We start from the raw sequence: 19,041 nt of genomic DNA on the forward strand, positions 1-19,041 counted from the left end.
GTTAGTAATAGTATAAGGCTGCTAAAGAGCAATTGTAGTTTTAGAGTCTCTGAAGTGATAGTAGAGTAGGAAAAACAGGCTGAGGAATGTAAATATCAGTAGATTAGGTAACGGAATGCAGGCGCAGGAAGCGTTCGCGTGGATACCTGCTTTTGACCAATCCGTGTATGTTAAGATTCGTGTGCTTGCTGACTGTAACCAATAGAGGATTCGGAGGTGCGCGTGTTACTGTGGCTAGCTTATAAAAGTAGCGCAATATCTTGAAATAAAGGAGAATGACCATACCCACATTGGGACTCTTCATTACTCCGGGAACGCGCTCCTATTCCGACCCCTGGTCACTCCAACATCTGGTAGCAGAGGATGCGGAAACGTGCTGGGCTCGTAACCCAGAGGTCTGGTAGCAGAGACTACAATTCTTCGAGACTGCGGTAAGCGCAGCGAGAGAAGGGGAGTGGGAAACCAGCGACTGGGAGAAGTACTATTCTATTGCTCAAACAGCTAGAATAGATATCGGTGCAGAGTGGCCAACTGCCTCCCAGAGGGTGCGCTGCTATTATGGAGAGTGAGGCAGCAGCTGCATTGCTCGCAGGCATACTCTCTAAGACAGGGATTGAGACAATGGTGAAACAGCTTATCAAGCTAATTAAGTTAGGACAACGCTTGGGACATTTTAAAGACACTCACACGTTATTTTCTGTGCCTGAATGGCGGGAGCTGGGAGAACTAATGTGGCAGAAGATTATTGAAGGTGATGACAAATTGGAGAAGGAGATTAAGTCTGTGAGAGAATTGTGGGGAGACGTACTAGACACTTTAAAAGCTATGAAAGCTGAACGGGAGGTGGCGTGTGCGGCTGCTCAGATGCTGGCTCCGGACCCCATACCGGAAAAGTCTCAGAGCATGGAATCCAAGGCGGGACCTAGCGCGCGATTTTTTGGGCTGCCTGCTGTGAAGGGTATGACGGGGTCCACCTGTAAGACTGTTGCCGAATTGCGCGATAGAGTTGAGCAGGACTTAAAAACGCCCGGCAGTCTATGTTCGCCATCTTCCCCGACAATATCATCTACGCCACAGCAGCCGGAAGTTGCCGGGGCTAAAGCGGAGCAGCAGTGTGAGGCGAACGCGGAAGTTCAACCGCGGGGCATGAAGGGGGAGGAGCGGCCTGCTCCGCCCACCCCCCCAATTCCAGGCGGGGAAAGGTGCCGCCCTCCTCCCACCGCCCCTCCTCTCCACAGTGATTCCTCCGGCGCAGCCACACCGCCATCCAGCGGAAAAGAGGAAAAGTCAACAGAAAGTATTAATCGGCTGTTAAAAGAGGTTGTGCAACAACTGAAGGAATTAACTACACAGACTCAGCAAAAAGGAGAACCGTGGTCAACCGCCGGTTCGAGAGACAACTTGCCACCCTGTTTCTCCGGACCTACCGCAGCTACCCGTCCCGGCCGATGGAGCGGAGTTGTTCGGGATGCTATTTTGGACGGACAGTGGGGGGTTGCATCCAACATTGGCCCCATGGCCTTTCCGGTGGTACAGGAAAACGGTCAAGGAAAATGGGAACCACATGATTGGAATATTCTACAACAAGCCAAAAATACTATATCGCAGTATGGTGTTAAATCGGAAGCCTCACGACAGATTGTTATTTGGATTTTCTCTGCTGATTTGCTGTGTCCCCACGATTGCCAAAGTCTGATGAGGCTTCTGTTGACACCTACGCAGTTTTTGTTATGGGGATCGTCATGGTCTCAGAGGGCAGTGAATGCTGCTGCCCAACATCAACAGCAAGGAGACCCCTTATATGGGGTCACAGCTGAAATGCTCACTGGGGGGGGACGTTATGCGGATATAAATGTCCAACTGACTTTTCCTGTCAATATGTTACAGCTATCTTCTAAGCTTGCTTTAGATGCGTTTCTTTGCTTACCGGGATCGGCAGCCCCTTCTTTCAGCTCGGTGACGCAAGGTGCAAGTGAGAAGTATAGCAACTTTATTGATAGGCTTGGGGACGCAGTAATGAACCACCCGGATTTGGGAGAGGACAATAAACAACAAATGTTTAGAATTTTGGCCTTTGATAACGCCAATAAAACTACCAAGGCCATTCTAGCCAGGCTGCCCAAAGGGGCAGGAGTGGAAGAAATGCTTTCTCGGGTGGAAAGAGCAGGAGTTCAACAACAAAATGAGTGGATGGCAGCAGTGGTGCAAAGTGCTGTCAAAGAAGTAGTGCAACCGTTGGCAGCTGTTGTTAGGCAAAAACACTCTCCAGGAATAGTCCGGCCCTTTAAAGGCACCTGCTTTCGTTGTGGGGAACGGGGGCATAGCAAGCGAAATTGTCGTGCTCCTGTATGGTGTGATAAGTGTCAAAAAAGTACTCATGCTACTAAGGCCTGTTCGGGAAACTTCAAATTGAGCGCGAGGAGAGGCCGCGTGCAGACACAAATGCCCCCTCAAAACGACAGCAGCAATCAGGGTTTTTACTAAAACACTCGGCTGCCACCAAAGGAAGTTTGGGGGTCGACCTGGAAACAACAATAGATTTCACTTTAACCAATACAGAAGTGTGCAAAACCCCTAGCAATGTGGTAGGGCCTTTAGTAGCTGATAGTAGTAGGATAGGTGGAATCCTTTTAGGTCGATCTTCTGCAGGAATAAAAGGATTGATCGTAATTCCTGGAGTCATTGATGCAGACTACACTGGTCAAATTCATATTATGGCCTATACAATTAGTCCTCCTCTCTTCATCCCAAAGGGCAGTCAGATAGCCCAGATATTAGCTTTTAAAAATCCTTTAAATCGATCAAACCAAGATTGGGAAGAACGTGGGTGTAAAGGATTTGGTTCTACTGGACCTGCTGTACGTTTCACTACAAAATTAGACCACCGCCCACTCGAAACTGTGACTTTGAGTCAGGAGAACCTTTCAATAAGAATAAATGCAATGTTGGACACTGGGGCCGACATAACTATTATAAATCGAGCAAATTGGCCGTTGCAGTGGGAAATAGAAACCCCAAAGGCATTACTCGCAGGAGTGGGAGGGAACTCAGCCTCATATATAAGTAGTAAACTGGTTCAAGTGAGTTTCCCAGAAGGCCAGGGAGCAACACTGAAGGTCCATGTTTTGTCGCTCCCTGGAGGATTGGAAGCATTAATCGGACGTGATGTTCTCAGTCAGATCGGGGCAATGCTGACTACAAAGCATTTTTAGTCATGGGCACTGGGGAGCGATCGCCCAACCCACCGTTAACATGGATCTCCAGTGACCCTGTTTGGGTTGACCAGTGGCCCATGACTAAAGAGCGATTGCAAATAACTAAACAACTGGTATCCGAACAACTTACAGAGGGACATATCAAACCGTCTGTCAGTCCATGGAATACTCCTATTTTTGTCATCCCTAAGAAAAGTGGGAAGTGGCGTTTACTACATGATTTGAGGAAAATAAATGACCAAATGTTGCCTATGGGAGCCTTACAACCTGGAATGCCATCACCTAATATGCTACCCGAAAATTGGCACATACTTATAGTTGACTTAAAGGACTGCTTTTTCACAATCCCACTGCACCCTCAGGACACTCAGAGATTTGCCTTTTCCATACCCTCGATAAATAAAGCAGCACCAGCAGAGCGGTATGAGTGGGTGGTACTTCCACAAGGGATGAAAAACTCTCCTACATTGTGCCAATTGTATGTCACCTGGGCGCTGCAACCGATAAGAGAAAAATGGCCTGAAACTATCATCTATCATTATATGGATGATATTTTGTGTTGTCAACAAGTTCCTTTTGAAGTGCATCATATACAACAATTAACAACCATGCTAGCAGACAAAGGACTTGTAATTGCACCAGAAAAGATCCAAAGGTCTCCACCTTGGAAATACCTAGGGTGGATCATTGAACTGGCAAAAATTCGTCCTCAAAAAATAGCATTAAAAACTCCACTCAAAACATTGGCTGATGTGCAAACGGTCTTAGGCGACATCCAATGGGTTCGCAATTGCGCTGGCATTACCAATGCAGACATTAAACCACTAACTGAATTACTGCGAGGCACTCAGCCTGCAGCTGAAATTCATATGATGGACAAACATCACGTAGCCTTACAGCACATTATAAACAAACTTACTATAGCCTGGACCGCAAGAGGAATCCTTGAACTGCCACTTTCTTTGCTTATCTGTAACACCGAAGAATCACCTTGTGCCGTTATATGTCAATGGCAAAACAAGAAGGGGGAGATGAAGGGACAACAGGGAATGAACTCCGTGACTGCCATTGACAACAAGAATAATGATAACTTGCCAAATTCCTCCTTTTTTCAAATTTTGGAATGGGTTTTCTTACGGGTACAACCATCTTTCTGTATACAAACTCGTCCTGAAGCTGTAGGGGAATTAATCCGAAAAGGGAGAACGCGAATTATAGAGCTGACAGGACAGGAGCCAGCAGACATCAGTATTCCTGTTAACGCTGTAGATTTAGAATGGTGGATACGCCACGTGCTGGCCATTCAAGAATCTCTGTTAGGATTTAGCGGAAAGGTGCACTCTCAGCAACCCCAAGGGAAATTGTGGCAGATTCTAAAACGAAATCAGTGGCTAGAAAAACCTAAAGTGGTTGATAGCCCGATACTCGAGGGGTTGACGGTATACACAGATGCGGGAAAACGCTCTAGACAAGCTGCATGCGTATGGTTGGAAACAGATCAATGGCGCAAAAAGATTTTGCAAGGGCAAGCTGGAGATACCTTACAGACTTTAGAATTAATGGCGGTGGTATGGGCGTTAGGGAATTGGCATGATCATCCTTTGAATGTGGTGACTGATTCTCTATATGTAGCTGGGCTTATACCAAGAATTCAAGACGCACTGATTAGGGAAAAAAATAATCCTCAGCTAGGGAAACTGTTTATTCAATTAAGATCGACCATCTCCCAGCGAGCGGCTCCGTGTTGTGTCATTCATATCCGTAGCCATCAATGGGAGTTGGGTTTAGGACAAGGCAATCAGATAGCGGACAATCTTGTCAGTCCAGCGTGTCATGTACCACCTGCAGATAAATTTTTCAAGCTAGGCAGGGTCATGAAATATTTCATCAAAACTCAAAGGGTTTAAGAAGGCAATATGGGTTATCAGAAAACGAAGCTCGCTCTATCATACAGGCCTGTCCCAAGTGTGGAAATCATGGACCTGGAATAGGGCTGGGCCTTAATCCAAAAGGTCTCAAGGCTTTAGAGCTCTGGCAGACTGATGTAACTCACATTGCTGAATTTGGGCAGCTCAAATATGTACATGTCACCATAGATACCTTCTCTAAAGTAATATGGGCCACGGCTTTATCGGGTGAGAAGGCTCATCATGTGTGTAAGCACCTCCTTGCTTGCTTCGCGGTGTTGGGTGTGCCAGAACAACTGGAAACAGACAACGGCCCTGCTTACACCAGTCAGAAGTTGAGAACCTTTCTGATGAGATTGGGGGGTCAAGCATATTACTGGCATCCCACACTCACCGACGGGGCAGAGCCTTGTAGAACGCACGCATCAGGTATTGAAGGACTAGCTAACAAAGCAAAAGGAGGAAGAAAAGGACCCGCAAATGAGACTGCATAAAGTCCTATTTACTCTAAATTATTTGTGTCTGATGGGAGACAGAGAAGAGCCATCGATTATAATCCATCACCAAAACCTTAAGTTTAACTCTCATACAACGCTTCTGAAACTAAAAGTAATGTATTGAGACCCAATCAGTGGCATGTGGCTGGGCCCAGTTTCGGTAATATTTAATGGGAGGGGATACATGTGTGTTTCCACAGATAAGGGACCAATACGGGTGCCTAGCCGAGCGGTGAAGCCTGCACTCTCACAAGAAGAGGTTACCTGGGCAAACAAAACAGGTCAATCTGCGTTTTGTTTTGTCTCTTGCTACGGCAACAGAGCCTTTCAGAACCTGTTTAGTGGGTGTGCCTGGTTTCCGGGTAGAAAAGTTTATGTGTTGCATGAACCTATCCGATCATGGTGAGTCTATACATAAACAATTACAATGGTTAAAAAACCATGTAAGCATGATACCACAAAATCATAGCATTTTAGATGAATGGCTCATGAATATTTTTAGAGAGTTGCTCAATGGCTGATAGCTCTGATAAAAGAAGGCTTGCGTATATTGATTATCATCTTAATATTGTGTGTATGCTTTTGTATTGCTTTTGGTTGTATAAAAAAGGCTGTATCGAAAGTAATAAATCAGGCTTGGATTGTTCAAAAACAAAAAGGGGGAATTTGTGGAGGGATTTTTATTAAATAACGGTCATCCTATGAACATTCCAAGCACTGAGGATTTGTTAGTAATAGTATAAGGCTGCTAAAGAGCAATTGTAGTTTTAGAGTCTCTGAAGTGATAGTAGAATAGAGAAAAACAGGCTGAGGAATGTAACTATCAGTAGATTAGGTAACGGAATGCAGGCGCAGGAAGCGTTCGCGTGGATACCTGCTTTTGACCAATCCGTGTATGTTAAGATTCGTGTGCTTGCTGACTGTAACCAATAGAGGATTCGGAGGTGCGCGTGTTACTGTGGCTAGCTTATAAAAGTAGCACAATACCTTGAAATAAAGGAGAATGACCATACCCACATTGGGACTCTTCATTACTCCGGGAACGCGCTCCTATTCCAACCCATGGTCACTCCAACAATGAAATGCCTCTAGAAACCTGTCTAATATTCTTGAACCAATTTAGAATAGCTTATGTGATACTCTGAAAATCTTCCTTTTTAAAGACATTTTTATTAGTTTTCCTCCCAATAAGTTTGCAGGATGTTAAGTGGAAGTAAGAGGTGCAAGTTCTATAGGTAAAGGCCATCCGGAACTTCTGAATCTAGAAAACACTTCTGTAAAGAATGGCATTTGGGGGGCGGGGCAGGGGGGGACACGAACACGACACAACACAAAAACTATGGTCTGGGTATCCTGTCATTCACACTGCCCAGCAAGCAACACTATTACTGCCATTTCAGGTTTCAAGCATTTTTGTATCTTAATTTTGTTTATATTATATACCTGCACACACAGAGCAAGTTTTAAACACAAACCATTCTTCCGTGTTTTAACACTGCTCCTCATATATTTCATAGCCCTAAACCAATGAAGAATAGACACTTGTCTTCAGATGAACATACATAGTTATCACTTGTTCTCTTAGATAATTTTTTAAGGCTACTGCTGTTAGAAAACAATGCATTGAGGAATAAAAGTCTACAAAATTGATCAGGTTCAAGTTGGAGGTCAGCCCCCTCAACTGGAAAGCATTTCCCAGAGAATCAGGTTGTTTATTTTAGTACATTCTTTAGTATGACAGAGCCCATATCCAAGCGCTAATTGGTATGACAATCTGCAAGATAGGCGATTGCTGCCTGAACAGACATGACAGTAAGTAACACAGAACAAAAGAAAACAGCCAAGAACAGTTAGTTAGGGCCCTTCACTCTTACCCTCTCTCTCCTCCAGCCAGAAAGGACTTGCTCCTGGTACACAACCAGTGTTAGCAATAGATCTGCAGTTCTTTTAAAGATGCAATTAGAGTAAGGAATGTGTTATACCATTTCTTTAAGCGGGTTGTTTCAAAGATTGAATCACTCTGTGAAGACACTGGCTATTTAGAGTTCGACTGACTCTTTCTCAAATATTTATATAGAAGGCTCAAATGACAGGAACTCCACTGCTTCCTATAGCCCCTCTCAAATATTTGGTACTTTAAGGTGCTGTCCATATGAGACGATACTCTCAAAAACACTCACAGATTTCATACAGGTGAGAAACAGAGAGAGGAGATATGGTAATACAAGTCTCTTTAGGAGGTATCAGAATGGAATCAAAGAATTCTTTTAATTTAGTCCACTGATATGCAAATCAGTTATATTAACTCACATTATCAGTATTAGCTGTATTGGCTCTCTAGTTTCATTTCATGCCTTTTATGGTCAAATTTGGCCCATTAAAAATGATCTACAAATGAAAATCCCTTTTCCTTTGCGCAGAATGGACCAGGTCAGAGTAGTTTTAACGTTACATTCTAGTGGGAGTCAATAGTTTTGGAAGATGGAGAAAAATATACTTTCCTAAATTTAAGCATCACCATATCCTGTAAGATAACTGTAAGTACATTAATATTAAGGCATAAATATTTTCAATAGTGTACTGGGAAAAGGATGAGTCCAGAAAACAAAGGCATGGTGCTTCAAAACAGGAAGATGTATTCATTAGCACAGTAATTCCCAAAAGGGGTGCCTGCAAGAACATTTTCCCCACATTCTGCCCTTAAGCATCCAGTCTCGAGAGCCTAGCAGGAACGAGCAGCCCTGGGGAGCCAAAAGGCAGGATGCGTTGTGCTAGGTTCAGCAGCTACTGATGCACCTGCTGCCTGGCCATGCTAGACAAGGTCAGGGTAGCTCATATAGCAAAAATACAAAGCTAGACTTTAACACAGAAAAGCTATTCCTCAGATAATGAGTTTGGAAAAACAGAAGAACAGCCAATCACACAATATCCTTGTTCTGTAAAAAAAACAGCAATTCATTCAAAATACTAAAACTCTGGGAAAAAAAATTCTCACTGAAGTTTAAAGTCTCATCAGCCAGCCAGGACAGTCCATCACACAATCACTGAGCTCACCAGTTGGGCAGTAATCCTAACCCAGTATCTTTCCTAATTGAAAAAGAAATGGTTTCAAGTAATCACAGTAACATTGATTTGCTACATTCCTCTCTGCAATCTGATTGCCACACCAGTGCCTGTTATAAAAAAAAGGCAGTTTTACTACCACTGAAACAAACACTAGTGAACAGCTTTGTTGAGAGACAGAGGAGGAACTCAGGCTATTCAAAGAAGCCATCTTCATTGAACTGCACTTTAATTCAACACTCTTACTCTTCATTCTCATTTCCTTATTACTGCTTTGAACATTTACATTGAAGTTTCATGATAGATTCTTCAGCTGCTATTGACACCTCATTTCAAGTAAAAGCTGATTATGAATTAATTTTGTTTGCCATCAAGAAAGGAGAGTATCAAACTTGCAGATTTCTGATTTCGTAACAGATTTGTGCATTTCTGAAAGACATGAAGCCCTGAATTTTTTATAACGGGGGCATTTTCTGAATTCACTTTCAATGCCCCAACAGCTGGTGAAGTACCCAGACTAATACTAACTTACTCCCACTTTGGTGCATCTTTCCAAGTATTTGGGAGTAAGCTTGTATTTTTTATTTTAGCAAGATCTATAAGCAGTTTATGACAGTTTGCCCACCAACAGAAAAGGAAGGCAGCTATATTGATACACAGCTATTAATTTGACATGTTGTGGGTACATGACCCACTTCCATGGGGTCATGATTTATTCATGATTTTCATGAATTTATGATTTATTTCCCAACTGAGAAGTTGCTGTATGTCCCCACCCTCTTAGTCTAACATTTCATTACATCTCATTTGCAGCAAAACTAAAAGGTACTGCAGTGACAGCTCTGAAAACTGCACTAGGAAAGTTATTGTAACCTGAGGGACATGCATGTTTTGCATCTATTTCCAGATATGTTTTAACTAAATTGTTAAGAAATAAACACTATAAATGTCTCAGTGTTAGACCCTGGCAGTATCTTTAAAAATCCCACTTGTTTCTATCCTCATTTCTTGGGTTATGACTTAATTATGTACAAACTGTATTGGTGCCACTGGTTCTTTTGCCCTAAGGAAAGAGTCAGCCACGTAACAGTACCAGTTAAAAACCTACCATCTTTCATTTGTAGATACCATTCCTAATCTCTTGACCAGGTCTTCCAATTCACTATGAGGACAGTGAAGATACTGTTGCATGGGATGGAGAGTCATTTATGATTTCCTCCCCTAACCTTCAAAGAGTATGAGTTTTCACTTACCATAGAACAAAGTAACCATCATCCAATGGACAACAGAACCGGTTTCTAAGGATCAACATGGGAAGAGCAGTATAATGTTAGCATCCAACACAGGAATAATAATAAATTTATTACAATAGAAACAAACAGATAATGCATTAGATCATGTACAAAATACTGATAGCATTCTGCTGCCTCAGTCAGTGCTTACTAAGTACCCACATTTAAAAACATCCTAAAACTGATGACACCACACAGATTTACAAAGGTCATAGCAATTTCTTGACACTACTGTAAAAGAGCCCAGCTACTCTTTAAGGTTTGCTGCACAATACAGGGAGATGGAGCAGGATATAATGGGAACATCTGAAATTTGAACTTCTGCACCAGAAAATTAAGAGTGAGCAACTTATAAGCATGGGGAAAATAAAACAATCACACTACGCATGAAATTAGAGTTACTCATGGCAAATGTTTTCATTAGAAGTGCCCAACAATAAGGCAGCTGATGACTGACTTCAGTGCCCATCATTGCTCAAGGCACGAAATATTAGTTGTCAGTTCTACTCCTGAGCTATGTTGTTTTTTTTTCCTTTTCTTTTTAAAGAAACTGATGTAGCATAGAAGCATTTTCACTGAACTGCATCAACTCCCAAAGGAAGCCAGACGCCTCAGAGAGACCCTTAATAAAAGAAAAAATGTAGCTATCAGCCTGCTGGATTGATTTGTGTAACTAGGGCTTTATACCGTTGGGTTTTTTCCCCCCCACCTTTATGTACACATTTACCGATTTTATAGAGGAAGTCAGTGTGCACATTAATATCTCTTCTTTCTCATCACCTCATTCTTTTGGAGTGAGAAACACATGGTCAGTGCTAACCAAAAACCATTTATACAAAGTAGTTTTTAAAATAAACTATAAAATACTTTTTTTTGCTCTATTTGGTTCCCCACCCCCAAGTATAATTATCCAGATTTTGCTCTATTTGGTTCCCCACCCCCAAGTATAATTATCCAGATTTATCTCACAGATTTGAGAGATGCCTTAAAAAGCTGTAATTTATCCCGTCTCTGGGCAAAGCTAACAGGCAAAACGATTCCTGCAACCACTGAGAAATTTGCAAGCACATTCTAGTTGCAGCTAATTTATTTCTGGGGCAGTATCAGGTCACAAAACATACAGTGTGAAGGGAATACTGGCACTGAGCAAACTTTGAAGCAAATCAGGACATTCTCTCCCTGCTCCCTCTTATACCAGACTCCCTGATGGAAGTCCACAAATAATTTCTTCTCTAAGAAGACAATAAAAACTCATCCTAATACAGTCTCAAGAACCATATATACACGTTCTGTATATTTGAAAATGCTGGCAAAAGTCCATAGAGGCAGAAGATAAAAAGCATGAAAGCGAAGTCTAACATCAGGTTCTCTACTGAACCTGACACCTAGAAACAAAACAACATAAGGCTTCTTTCTTCTGAAGTACCCTCCCCAAAATGCCTGTGATTTTCCAGTGGCATGTGGAAGAGGCCAGCTGTCGAGACCTTCTTTCTTGCTTCACAATTTAGAAAGTGAGATGTTATGCAGCAGAGAGGCAGGCCTGACGAATACTTTGTGCCCAGGTGTTTAAGAGTGCTGTGACTGAATGCTTGTCTGGAAGTTGCAATAGTTTTGAAGTCATATACCGATACACTGACTGCAAAAAGGGATTGGCTGCTGGAAAAAAAGATAACAGATAAACGGAGTTATAATAAAAATAAAATAAATAAAATCTAAAAAAATAATTTTCAAAAAAGAGTAATATTAAATGTTCACATGCCCCACTATTACCCCATACACATGCCCAACAAATGTCGTGCTAGCATCCTCATACCATACTGTCTAGGGTTTTTTATCCACAGAGGGCTCTGATCTGGATAGTCCGCTGGAACACTGAGCTGTAGTGGTGGGACGTTTGGAAGATTCTTGTCATCTAGAATACAAACACGTTTCCCATCAGAACAAATGATTCCTTGCTGGATGGAGGGGGTTTTTGTGCACAATTCAGCTTGGTTTCTAGCCTCTGAACCCCAAGGAGGAACCAGGCTGTATATCTCCATTTTTATTGGAAGGCAATCTCATTGCTCACTTTAACAACACGTAAATTCTTGGAAGAAAATCCTGGCAAACATAGCTCCATCTCTTATGCATTTCTGCACCTGACCAATCTCACCATTTCATCAGCTGAACTTCACTAAGTTAGACACCTCATTTTTGAAAATTAAGTGCCTTATGTACTAATATTCAGGACAAAAATAATTCAGATTTCACAAACGAAGGCGAGGAGGAAAGAATCTATTCTCCCCATTGGAATCCAAGAGCAAAACAAGTTAATAGACTATAACGCTTTATGATTATTCAGCTGAGACGAAAAAAAGAGATGCAATCTGAATTTCTTTTTTGAACATACACTATTATCAGTGATCATTAGTACAAATTGAAATAGACCCTCCCAAAAATTAACTCAACATATCTCCAGCTCTGTCCTAGTTGTTGGAGGCAGAACAATTCTCACATATCAGTATAGGTCAAAACAGGAATCAAGATTGTTGCTAGCAACAAGTAATTTTCTAGACATTAAATGATTTTACTCATTGCAACTTCAGTGGAAAGAAAGGATCAATCAGTGTGAATGAAATCTCCAGGTGTACCCTGAAGCAGACTGCGTAGAATGTCATGATTAAGCAGTGCTATGAATCTGGTAAGTACAGACTTCGTGCAGAAGTTACAGGTTGGCAAGATTCAAGACTGTTACCAATGAACTCTTCAACTTTCTACAATCAAGCTCAGCACTTATTTCTGAATTCAGCCTTTAGTTTCTTCTTGCTTACCTAGCTTGCATATGAGATGAACTGTGCCATTATTACTGCAGTGGGAAGGGTCCAGGTTCACCAGGAATTTAGGATTTAATCTTGCAACTTCCCCTTGTAAGACATTTGGTATGGTCTGTCTTTCATCCTCTTCATACTTCCGTTTTCGAGGGGAAGGAACTGGGGCCCTATGTAAAATACAGTCCACGAAAAGACTAGGTGAAAATGTTATGCCAACACCACATTTGTCAAATATTTTACATGTGTAAAAAGGAAAGATATAACTCACACCCATCCATAAACCTATCTGTCTTTTAATAGTTTCTACAAGTAAATATTATTTCCTTAAATAATGAACATTTAAGACAGACACCAGGTCAATGATACATACGTGATTGGTGGTCCGTGAATTGCAGTCATAGCTGGCATAAATGTACGGTAAAGGGAATGGTTGAAGACTGGTGAACGGATGTTGGCCAAAACAGCATCCAAAAGCGGCTGACACAAGTACTGCTGTTTGGTGGGGGGCACTGGGGGAGGCGGTGGAGTAGGCTAGAACACAAGAGAAGCCCCTTTTCTTTTAATCATCACCAAAAAAGAAATCTCTACTATTGATTCTGCAAAATTTTATAGCAGTAAACTTCCAATGCATGAAACACAAAGGATTCTCAAAACTGCATACAGTAACATTAAGAAGAAGAAGAAAAAAAAGCTGTCCGCAGCTTTCATTTAGGAAGTCTCTGCTGAAATCAGCTGCAAAAGTTCATAGAAAGAATTACTCAAGTCTTTGCACAAAGCACAAGAATTTGAAAGTTCAGTTAAAAGATACTTATAGGTGACTTACATGAAGTAAATGCTCGCCTATTTTTTTCCTGTTTTCTTATTTTGTCCAACCTTACTTGAAGTCTTAATAGCATGAGCAACAAGACATGCAAAAAATTATCTTGCCAAATCATAAGACCTTTTGGAATTAATTGCTTATCTCTTACTAGAGCAAAGCATTACGTACCACAGCCATATCGTTTTTCAGCTTCTCCAGAGCAATTTCACATTTCTGCAGTGTCTTCAGAGGGCACCTGCAGAAAAGGAGAAATTTCATCACCACAAAATGGTCACCTTGGCCGAAGTGTTTCTGCTATCTGAGCCCCACAGACAGCTTCTATGCCAACATGGCTGAATGCTAAATAACAAACTTCTGGAAGAGCTGGTGAACCTGACGTCCAGCCAAAAGGAAAAAGAGTTACCGTTTTGAAGGGTCAGTCAGGATATCTAAGAGACTCTTCATTTTACTCAGGTCCTTCTTCCTATCTGAAATAATATGAGAGACACAAACACTGACTACAAGAAGAGCTTCCATACTTGCAGACAGAAATACAGTATATTGTTAAAAGTGAAAACATGAGCCAACACTGAAGAAAGTAGTGAGGATCAAAGATCTTTCATCTAATCATAACTATATCCATTGCATAAGCTCTATGTGTCTCAAAAACATCAGAAGTAAAGGAAAACTGATGGGAATTTAAGGATGAGGATTTTACCCAGCCTTCACAGTAAAATCTTTACAGCCATAGGCAAGAAAAAGCAACTAACTTTCACTGTCATTTTTAATCCCTGGAATAGAAACCATCACAAAAGGAAAGGTGCTGCTTCTTTCATCAGAAGATGAAGTTGACAGCGAGAAATGCATGACTGAATATAGGGAACCTCACCTTCATTTTTATCTATTTTATTGATCATCCTCCGGAGTGGCTCAATATATTTTGATAGCTGTTTGAGTTTCTCCAGATACTGTTGCTCCTCTGACTGGCTAGAACTGGCTGGACTCATGACAGAATTTGGATTTCCTGGCAAGAAGTAAAGACTGCATGTCACAAGGATGATAAAAGATACTGCAGAACAGCATTCTCACATTTCAGAATCCAGATTTGAAATGTGCACTTTCAAAGTGTAGCTCACGTCAAATATCCAAATCCACAACTGCATGCCCTCCACAGTTTAAGTGCTTGTCCAACCCTCTAATCTTTGTGTAGAAATAACGTGTTCTGTGGACAGAATGGCAATTCCCACTTGATACAATTTTTTTCCGAAAAGGTCCAAAGTTTCATATACCCATTTTCCAGGTCCTCATTTTGCCTTCACTCTGGTGCCTTAAACATCAAATCAACACACTGAATTTGCTGCAGTTTTCCTTAAGACGGTGCTTTCCAAACTGCAGAGCACACAACACTGGTATGAGAAGGAGCCAGTATGATACTATTCACAGTATCAGAAACTGTTTATAACAACTGGGAGAGAGAAGAGCACAAGTGTCAGAGTACACCTAGGAAGGTGTTTTGGAGCAAAGCAGCCTGCCACCTGTGATTAAGTGGTAAATCCTTTACAATTGCATGCTGTTGCTAAGGGTTCCTTCCTGCATGGAACCAAGGAATCATTATGCCTCTATAAACTTGCTCCATTAAGTTAAGTATCATTCTTTTTTCAAAAGATTGGGGAAGTTAGAAAAACCCATTACATAGCTGAGTGATGAGAAAAGAGGTTTCAGTTGATTTTGATTTGAGATGTCCATGATGTTGTGTTATGTGGTGCATGTGACATGTTCACTACTTGCAATGCTAGCTGCTTTGTAGAGCTCTTTAAAGTTTACATTGTGCCAAACAGTAACAGGTTTCCTGGGAACTATTACAGTTACCAAAACATACCGCAACTCACGGTGTGCAATATAGTTCTCAGATTATTTACCTGGAGTGTTTAAAGGACCCGGGGATGGGACGCTAAAGTTCTGAGGTGTTCGTGCAGCTGCTGGGCTCTGGGATGGTTGTGGAGATGGACTGGGGAGAAAGCTGCTGGGTGATGGAGCTGGGCCAGAGCTGAAAAATAAGCATAAAATCAAACCTGCCAGAATCTGACAAGGAAGCATGATCACCCTGTGAGCAGATACGCTTTTAGTAAGCATTGCTATGACACTCTGTAGCTCTGCCAGGAGACTCGGTGAAGATTTCGTACACAGCTTCTTTATTTAAAATGGAGGTTTTAGAGTGTATTCAGCACAATCCCACCTGTGCTCTCACTGAAGTTCATGTTAAAATTCATTCACTTCAGTGGAAACAGAGTAAGACATATTGAATGCTTCTGCAAACTTCACTCTTACAGCACTGACAAAGGTCCTCAAAAGTTGCAGTCTAGCTCACCTGACATTTGAATTTGGCTGAGAAGTTGGCTGGCCTGGCTGAGGAGATGGCTGCGGCTGAGGTGGCGGCGGCATTGATTGGGGTGTTTGAGCTTGTTGGACAGGAGATGGGGATGACATCATAGTAATATTGTTCTGGCTGACCTGAAATGTGGAAAAAGGTAAGATCAATAACCAAAAAAGGGAGTACAGGATGGGAACCTAACTAAAAGGCTTTACCTACAGAAAGAAGCGTATCCTCAGGCCTACAAGAAATGAAAGTGTTAGTTTCCTGTTCTCCCCTATAATGACTGTCCCACCTGTATCACTCTTGAGGCTCCCAGGGCAGTACTTCGTATCAACTTTACTAGAAATAACCATTAAAACTGCACATAATTTGAATAACTGTATAATAATTGTTTTTCATTTCCCAGACCATCATGTTGCAATTAAAATGTCAGAAGTGCCATCTGAAAAACCTGTAATTTATTAGAACTAGAGTAAAGAAGAGCAGGAGGAAAAGACAGTTCTAACTTGAGAATTAACAGCCATAAAAAACCCTCATTATTTTGACATTTTAATTACAGTCTTCAAAGGTCTGTCAGACTTGACTGTAGCTTCCCAACTGGTTTTCTTTAGGAGGAAGGAAGAAAAAAAAATTAAGCAAGCCAAACCACCAACATCTTGTTTAAATATTCAGCTTTGAAAATCTGGGCAGAGATGGAAACACACCAAACTGAATGGCTGAGTGGAAAAAAGTGAAGTAGCTTTCTGACCTTTGGAGAACGATGAGGTGTGCCTGGAGGACAAAAAGACGAATAAGAGCATTTCTAGAACAGCACCAAACTCTGGGTAACAACTAAGTTTATTCTGTACACTATAAAGTGCCAAAGCCAGATGATGCCCAAATTAGAGCAACTTCTCACATTTGTTCTAATGGACATTTTTCCCCTTGATCACTAAAACCAAACAAAAAAACCTGTATCGTGGCCAGGAGCATGGTATAGCAATGCAGATATTAAGTGATCATGTTTGTTTAAGGCACATGCAGAGTTCTTATGACCTAAGGCTATAAGGAAGTACATACAAAGACAAATTGAATTACCCTGCAGAGGCCACATATTGTGACTCAGTAACCCATGCATCCATTCGGTAAGTCATTGATTAGCATCTTTATGAATGAACAACTCTGTTTCCCTCAGTCTAAACTATTTTTAAGCAAAGGTCCCAGTAAATCCACAAGTCCCATATACTTCATGGGCACTGCAATTTGGTGTTGTCCTTCACTCACTCGTTAAACATCCATCTAAATTATCCAACTGTTTCCAGAGGACATGATATTTAGCACATTAAAAAGTAAGTATTGCATGGTCTACTTTTGCCTGTATGCACCGAATATGACAGGAAATGCTTTGCTTGGAATATCACATTACAGCTATGCAAGAGGTCAAACGCAAACAATCCCCAGCTAGGTGCAAATGTAAAACTACTAAACTTGAAGATACTAGTTTATCATCTATTAAAGCATAGTTTAAAATCAAGTGCAGCCTGGCATACTATGATTTTTATTTTCATCTTCGATAACCATATTACCTTCGCAACCTCTTCTACAAAGATAATATCTAAAACAAGTGAGGCTGAAACTATGTTTTAAATCAGCTATTATATCTTCCTTTTCTCCACAATCAACACATACTGAGCCTGTGCTTACTGTTTCTCATAGGAGGTGGATTCTTTAACAGCATGTGTCTCCTCAACAGTTGGAAAAGCATTTCTGAGATTGAAAAGATAGTCTGCCTCCCACAGAAACAAAGCATCTCACCACTGTTTGGAAGGAAGCTAGGATGAACACTGCAAAAAGCACTCCCTGATTTTTTTTTACAATTCTATTTAACATTCTATTAAACAGCAAGTGATTTAGAACTTACCCATACAGATGCTGCACCCATTTTTCATCAAGTCAAACTAAGACCACTTCTGAGTGGTTCATCACTTCCTGAAAATCAGGCCCTTTTTAAGTGTCTCAAGTTGGTTACATAAAATTACTTCTGAAAACTTAAATCCTTGTGTTTTAGGAAGGAAGAAGAAAGATTTCATTAGGATTTTTTGCCAGATTTAAGCTTTTGTATCTACTTCAACACAAAGGTCTCTTCACATTAATTTACAAATGTTGCAGAAAAGCAAAGAAAAGAACATGCAGCATCTACTGTGCACATAAGCATAGAATGAATTAGTTCTGATATCTTTTTTTGCATTACCTCTTCTCATTTAAGTACATGCATAGGCAAACAGCTTTCCTTCTTTCCTTTCCTTGGCAGGTTTGCTCTCTGCCAGCTTAATTTCAGAATACCGATGGCTAATGTCTAATATTAAGCAAAACTGTGACATTTTCAAAAAGATGCACGTAGAAGTATGCAATTCTGAACTTACTGCCTTACTTCTCTTTGAAAGCAGTTAATTTGCCACATAATAATTTCAGATGTCTTTCTATAGAACAGATCTAAAGACGCTTTCAGCTTTAGATTTCTACATTGTTTGCAGGATATAGATTAAGATTATAACAATTTAATGAGATTTTAACTTCTAGGGATTGCTCTTTCCAACTGACTCCCACTAAAAAGAAGGCTCAAAAAAACAAAAACCAAAAATACCCGATAAACCCAAAAGACAAAAAAAACCCTCCCTCTGGAGCTTTAACTCCATTAAACTCATTTAGCTCCTCATTTAACTCCAGAGTTAAGCCATGGCTACCGACCATTTGTATACCCTTCATCTTCAAGATACATAAGCAAATGCAACTACATATTTTTTCACTGCAGGATGAGATTTGCTGCATCCACAAGCATATTCATGGACAGTTATTACAGCCCACTGAACGTGAATTTACTCTGCAACTCTACAGTGACCTGATCATGACACCAAGTCCTAATTTTCTGAAGTCTTGCCCAAAAGATATTTAGGCTTGCATGACAGAAGTTTCCACATAATATCCACTAAATCAAAGCTATTCTTAGTGTTTAGAGCACACCATGCTGGAAGATAAACTTAGCTACGAGGCCTACCTCCAGATTGCTAAGTGTGCTGGTTTTGCCTGGGATAGAGTTATTTTCTT

At 41.1% G+C, this 19,041-nt stretch overlaps 1 protein-coding gene across 6 annotated transcripts in view; it reads right to left on the reverse strand.

Moving 5' to 3' along the window:
* Window positions 1-10,010: 10,010 nt before the first annotated feature.
* The window catches only part of MED15 (mediator complex subunit 15), a 31,177-nt gene continuing 22,146 nt past the window's right edge, over window positions 10,011-19,041 (reverse strand). For 4 of the 6 annotated variants that reach the window (XM_075167887.1, XM_075167890.1, XM_075167892.1 and 1 more), the window contains 9 exons: window positions 15,952-16,094; window positions 15,503-15,630; window positions 14,473-14,607; window positions 14,008-14,071; window positions 13,773-13,839; window positions 13,155-13,315; window positions 12,785-12,951; window positions 11,788-11,886; window positions 10,011-11,630 (listed from right to left, as the gene is read on the reverse strand). In XM_075167887.1, the coding sequence (XP_075023988.1) occupies window positions 11,494-11,630; window positions 11,788-11,886; window positions 12,785-12,951; window positions 13,155-13,315; window positions 13,773-13,839; window positions 14,008-14,071; window positions 14,473-14,607; window positions 15,503-15,630; window positions 15,952-16,094 (1,101 nt within the window). In that variant the 3' untranslated portion in view covers window positions 10,011-11,493. The remainder of the gene's footprint in view (window positions 11,631-11,787; window positions 11,887-12,784; window positions 12,952-13,154; window positions 13,316-13,772; window positions 13,840-14,007; window positions 14,072-14,472; window positions 14,608-15,502; window positions 15,631-15,951; window positions 16,095-19,041) is intronic. The other 2 variants (XM_075167888.1, XM_075167889.1) reach the window with 2 other exon arrangements.

The sequence above is a fragment of the Calonectris borealis genome, chromosome 18 (genome assembly GCF_964195595.1).
Source record: "Calonectris borealis chromosome 18, bCalBor7.hap1.2, whole genome shotgun sequence".
Lineage (NCBI taxonomy): Eukaryota > Metazoa > Chordata > Aves > Procellariiformes > Procellariidae > Calonectris > Calonectris borealis.